Source organism: Oreochromis aureus, linkage group 16, assembly GCF_013358895.1.
Source record: "Oreochromis aureus strain Israel breed Guangdong linkage group 16, ZZ_aureus, whole genome shotgun sequence".
NCBI lineage: Eukaryota > Metazoa > Chordata > Actinopteri > Cichliformes > Cichlidae > Oreochromis > Oreochromis aureus.
The window spans coordinates 35,506,812-35,512,811 of NC_052957.1; the positions used below are offsets into that span (position 1 = coordinate 35,506,812).

The 6,000-nt window shown below is 41.4% G+C and overlaps 1 protein-coding gene across 4 annotated transcripts in view; it reads left to right on the top strand.

Moving 5' to 3' along the window:
* parp4 (poly (ADP-ribose) polymerase family, member 4) overlaps nt 1-5,734 on the top strand; it is a 45,743-nt gene extending 40,009 nt beyond the window's left edge. For all 4 annotated transcript variants that reach the window (XM_039600411.1, XM_039600410.1, XM_039600412.1 and 1 more), the window contains 5 exons: nt 72-1,558; nt 1,657-1,726; nt 3,098-3,200; nt 4,458-4,590; nt 4,824-5,734. In XM_039600411.1, the coding sequence (XP_039456345.1) occupies nt 72-1,558; nt 1,657-1,726; nt 3,098-3,200; nt 4,458-4,590; nt 4,824-5,031 (2,001 nt within the window). In that variant the 3' untranslated portion in view covers nt 5,032-5,734. The remainder of the gene's footprint in view (nt 1-71; nt 1,559-1,656; nt 1,727-3,097; nt 3,201-4,457; nt 4,591-4,823) is intronic.
* The last annotated feature ends 266 nt before the right edge of the window (nt 5,735-6,000 follow it).

The following is a 6,000-nucleotide window of genomic DNA, read 5'->3' on the forward strand; positions in this document are numbered from 1 at the left end:
CTTAACACTTACACATGTGGAGGTTTGTAGAGTCGGAGTTTAAATTTCTGCTCATTTCTCTCCTTTCATAGACTCCCGACTTCTCTCCTCCAGCTCCACATACAACTTATTTTAAGGAGCATGCTTCACTATATTCAATTTCTGGACACTCGGCTCCCCCTCCACCTCCTCCTTTTATGAAGCGTGCTTCAGACGATGTTCCCCACCTTTCTTTTTCTGCACCCCCAGCTCCCCCTCCCCATCCTTTTTCTATGCACCACGCTTTAGCGGATGTTCCACAGTGTTTACTTTCTACACCCATGGGTCCCTCTTCTGGTTCCCTTATGGAGCGTGTTTCAGAGGTTGTTCCACAACCCCCTCAAACCCTCTCGTCCAGCCTTTCTTCATTTCGTCGTGATTATCCTTGTAATACTTCCATAGATTCGTTTTCATCAGACAGTCAGGCAGTGGGGCACATCAATATTCCACTTCCAGAGATCTATAGGGCTCAGATGGGGCCCATTTCACGTAACAGTCTCACACTGGACAGCAGCAGATCATCACTCCCAATTCATGGTTACTCTTCAGCAATGGAAAATCAATTGCACAGTGCACTTGATTCTGTGTCTGATGAGCCAGAACAGAGTTCATCTGAGTGTGTTGAAGGCGTTTCTTACATGGTTCCACCTGCTATACAAAACTATGGCTCTGAGCTTGAGAGAGGAGACTTTATGTCTTTAAAATACAAATACAGAAGAACAGCAAGACATTCGTCTTTCAGCCCAGTTTCTTGTAGTTTTGACTTTAAAGTTAGAGAACAACTTCCTGAGACGTCAGCTCCATCAGATTTAGAGCACCAACCAGAACCTCACCTCCAAATGCCATTATTTGGTCAGGCAGGGAAAACAATCGAGTTAAAGAGTGGAGTCTTTCCTGTGAAGTCCTATTTACCTCCCAAATTGTACCACCTCAGCACAGATGGGAGTCTTCCTGACACTGCTCCTGCAGCAGTACTGTCTCAGATGGTTGTTGAATCTGATGACACACATGAAGCAACTTCTCTGTCTGTTGCGCGGACTCCCATAGGGCCGTCTTTTGGGTCAGCTAAGTTTACTTCCAGTGGCGTTCACTCTAAATTAGGTAGCTCAAGCTCCACCTATGATGGTGCTCTGGGTTCTACAGTGGTTCCTGTGACGTCAGCTCCATCAGATTTAGAGCACCAACCAAAACCTGGCTTGTGCTTAAAATCATTAAGGCGGATAAGGGGAATAGCCTGCAGCAAAAGAGTCTCTTGTTATTTACCTCCCACCCTTTCCAACAATGATGTTCCTGTAGGCCCTAGAATGGCTCCTGAGATGGCCGCTCAGTTTCATTACAGAGGATTTACTCCCTCTTATGGTTTACCCAAAGTTGAAATTTGCAGTGCATCACAACCTCACCATGAACCTGAAGGTCCGAGCAGTGCACCACAACTTCCTGTAAGAGCAAGTGTTCTACAAAGAAGGCCTGTCCCAGCATCTTTCTTCGCTGGCCATCAGAATCTCCCAACTAACCCTTTCCTGCATCATCAGTCAGCTGTGTGAGTTCTTAAACAGTGATTCAGTTTCTACACACATTCTATTTGTTAACTATGAGAAGTGTTTGTCTAACAGATGGAAATGACTGTATGTTAACTAGACTGAATGCAGCAGAATCTCCTGAAGTGCTGAAGCTCAGATGGATGAAGATCTTCCAGATGCAACATTCAGTGAGCTTTTTGTGGTTTTATAGTCTTGGGTTCACTTAAGCAAACATAGCTGTTTATCACTCGGACAAAGCAACAGCTTCCTTTGGCTCTCTGACAGGTTAAAACTGTGAAGGAAGCTTAATTTTTTTCATCAATCACTTGTTAACATCTGTTTTATTTCTATGGGACTTGTTCTTATCATTGTTAGGGTCATGGGGGGTGGAGTCTATTCCAGCTGTCATGGGGCGAAAGGCGGAGTACACCCTGCAGAGACTGCTAGTCTATTGCAAGGATAACACAGAGAATTTAACCTCCTAGGACCTGGCGTCCAAATATGTGGACATCATGTTTTGGGTTGTCTAGAACAAAATACAAAATTTTGGTAAAAACAAGGAATCACATAATTCTTTGTTTTGACATTCATCAGGTCCCAATCAGCCCGAATAGCAAAGAGAAATTAAAAATGCCATGTAAGAGTTCGGGTCTTACGAGGTTAAACATAACTGTCAGGTTAGGCTCAGACTAGGATTTAGTCTATGTGATATATTAACAATGTTGTACAGAGCATGCAAACATCTGTTGTTTTAAAGCTTTAAGCTACATTTCAGAGTTTTATGATAGGAATATATAAAGAAAGCTTCCAGTGGTACCCCTCAGGCTCCTAGTAGACACACCTGTCGTATCAATTTGAATATTTTACCTCACCTTGTTCTCAACTCGTCACATTCACAAGATTTCCAGAAAACGTGACCTCCAACCTTTACCTTATACTAAAGGCCACTGGTATTCAAACTGGTTTGAGATTTGTAGTGGCTGCACCTGTTTTTGAGTTACTGTTTTCACAAACTTAAGTGTCCATGCTGCCCACCTGCCCAGCAGGGTGGAGACGATACCCCGTCACACTTTTACAGCTGAGGGGTAAAAATTATTTTGATGCAGAAAGAATCGCAGCTAATGAGTCTGGGATCATAATGGGGATAAAAACAAGACCTTGCTATCACGTGTTTTGACCAGCTGCCTTTCTCATGGTGAGTTGAGTTTACCCAGAATGCAGTTTTTCACATTTTATCCAGTTAATTATCAGAAAACAGATGAAACATCCACGTTTCTGTCAATCTACATCACAGATATTAAACTGGTAATATATGTCATGATAGTGATGCTCAAAGTCGGTCATAGCACAGAGTTAAAAGTGTTTTATCGTAATGAAAATTTCATGTGGTTAGCTCCTGTACTTTGGTAGAGTTAGTAAGGCTCAAAAAAGCTGGACAGAATTATTAAAATTACCAAGGACAAAACTGTAACCCACACCTTTGTACTCTGAGTGCATGTAACTGGAAAAAATGTAACTGTAACTTTGATATAATGGCGTTATTTTTATGCGTGTTGCAGGAAGGGTACTGGGAACTAACCACAGAACTGGGGGAACTAATTAATGTCAACGTGGACCTGTTTGCCAACGTGTTCCTGAAGGACAAAGGCATCCATTCTCTCGGTGAGAGCTCGTTCAATTCTGTTCTGGGGGTGGAAATAAACTATGTTTCTTACTGCTGTTGTTTATATATTGACAACATCATGCCAGGGAATGATAGATCCTGCTTTTTGGGTCCTCTTACCTTTATAACCATTTAAATACATGACTGTTCACATGCATGTACAATGTTCCTGAATCAGGTTTTTTATGAAAGCAAAATAAACTTGTAATCAAAAACTACTTAAATACTTAATATTTGTTACTAAATATCTAAATTCATTTTACTAAACAGTAAAAAGAAATGATACATATCCAGTATATCCACATAAATAAAACCTAATTCTTTGCATTAGTTTTTACGGCACTTCTTAAAGTAAGTTTACAAAGAACAGAAAACAAAGTGTTCCAAACAAAAGCCAAGGCTGTTCCTTTAAATAAAGCCCAGAGACTGAGCTGTGGTTGGACAGATTTGTGCTCTGAGTTTTTTTAAGTTATTATAAGTTCACTAAAAACATTCATTTACTTAGTTTTATAATTATTATGAACTCACACTTAACACTTTACTTTGATGTCTGTAACAAAAATAACCATTGAGAAAATGAAGCCATTTTATACCACGTTTATAACACGTTCTCACTCCCAAAGCGCAACATTTTGCGGTAAGTGACAAATCGTCGATATATTACGCTTCCGATCACTCAACACGTCCCTATATTACGAGATCGGAAAAATGAGGAAACATGAGAACCATTTGGAATGAATCTACACGTTTATTTTACTTCAATCGCTTTGGAAAACACGATCCAACGTCATTAAAGTGCTGGTTATGGTTTGGGGTAAGGTTAGGGTTAGGGCTGGAATACATGGCTTGAACGTGTGTTACAGCAGAAGCGTCATTCTATTGGATTTCATCCATAACCTGACGCATAGCATAAGAACACTGAAGGTCACCTGTCACATTCCTCAGGAACGTCTGGGACGTGACAAATCATATATTACGACTCGGAAGTGAGAACGGGCTGTTTATATGCAGTTTTCTAGGAGCTCAGATGTTAATTAACCTTATTTTTCATTATTTCTTTAAAAAAATCAGGCACATGGTAAACCTGTAGATTATTCCCTAGTGCGACATTTAAATGGGCAGCTGTTGTTTGAAATTGATTCATTATGTTGATTCTGTTCGTCTGGATGTTGTGTCCGGTCTGGCAAGAAAACTTTGGTTATAAAAGTACCATTTTGTGATTTACTTTGAGATTGTTTTTGCATGTGTGTTCGAAGGCGTGACAGCCCACGCAGATATCCTGAGGCTGGTGGCGACTCTTCTGGTTCTGCAGCTGATGAAAGCGAACAAATTGGAAGAAGGCAAACTGCTCCGCACCCTGTTCTGTCTGGAAGAAGCTTCTCAGTCCAGGTCTGTCCAACACAGGATGCACAACAGCGTAGAGTAAAATCTCTCTGCAGTTGTTACAAATATATCAGCTGAAATTAAGCTTGAAAAACATTTTGCACAAAATGTGATTTGATATATTAATGAAGCTTATTTCACTATGCCTTGCATGACTTTAGAAATGCAGTTAGGTCTGGAAATGTTTGCACAATGACAGTTTTAGCAAGGTCACTACTGTGGCTGTCTTTTTCATTCAGGCCGGAACGATGGGAGCAGGTGAAGAAGGCGGTGGACTGGGTTTGCTGGGCTGACCGACAGTACCCCTGTGTCTATAGTCGGCTAGAGTTTGGTTTGAGCTGGGAGTCCGCCACCCGTCAGCTACTGGGTTATGAAAGCCTCCCTCCCTTCTCGCCTCTCTGTGGTCTGGATCTACAGAGGACAACGGCCCCAGTACTGGTCCAGTGAGAAGATGCTGTGGACACCGTGCAGCCTTTCAGAGGGGATTACAGTAACTTTAGATATGGTTGTAGATGAATATGCATGTATTCCTTTGCCTTTTAAGAAGAATTTTGTACTCTGTGTGTTTATACATGTATGGATAATCTCAAATGTCCTCTGCTGTAATCTAATTTCTCAAATGTTACAAATACAGGCCATTTACACGGAGCATTTCCCGTACATAGAGCAGTTGTTTTGTCATCTGTGTAGATTGCCCGAAAAGCAAACTGGTGTTTAATCCAGGTCAGGTGGTAAAATGTACTTAATTTTAGACACAAGTTTTTTTTTTTAATTGCATAACACAATATAAGTTTTTTAAAACACTTCATAGATGTTGGTGTTGGTGGCACTGGCTGACAGTCATTCACACTTCTTGTTTTGTGTACTGGGATAATGGTGGAGGGTCTCAGGCATGACATATGAGAGGTTGAACAGCTTGGTAAATACCTCTGATGCTGGAGGACCAATGTTGACTCTCCAGTGATTGGGTAGCAGAATGTAGGAGTCTCCCCTCCTCCCTGGGTGTCAAAGGGGCCAAAAAACTGGTTACGGGCATCAACCAGGTTTGTGTCCTCAGATGCACATTGTAACGTGACTTTATAGTCAGTCAGTGACTTGATACTTATTTACATGTAACAAGGGTTGTTGTTAATAAATTGCTACTCTATGACCTGTTTGTGCCAGTGCTTTACCTTCCTGCCTTTTCCAGCTTCTGCCGTGTTAAGTTGTATGCTAAGGGAGGCTGAAGAAATTGAAGACATGCAAAGGGTGCCAGGTTTGAGGGTCTCAGGATCTTATCACTGCTTTTTGAAGATGAAGTGATTGTCTTAGGTTCACCACGCTATCACATCTGGCTGACACCAAGATGGTTATAGTAAGGAGCCCAGTCATTTAGGAAGGGGTGAGAGAGGTGTTGACTGGCATGAAAACAATCAC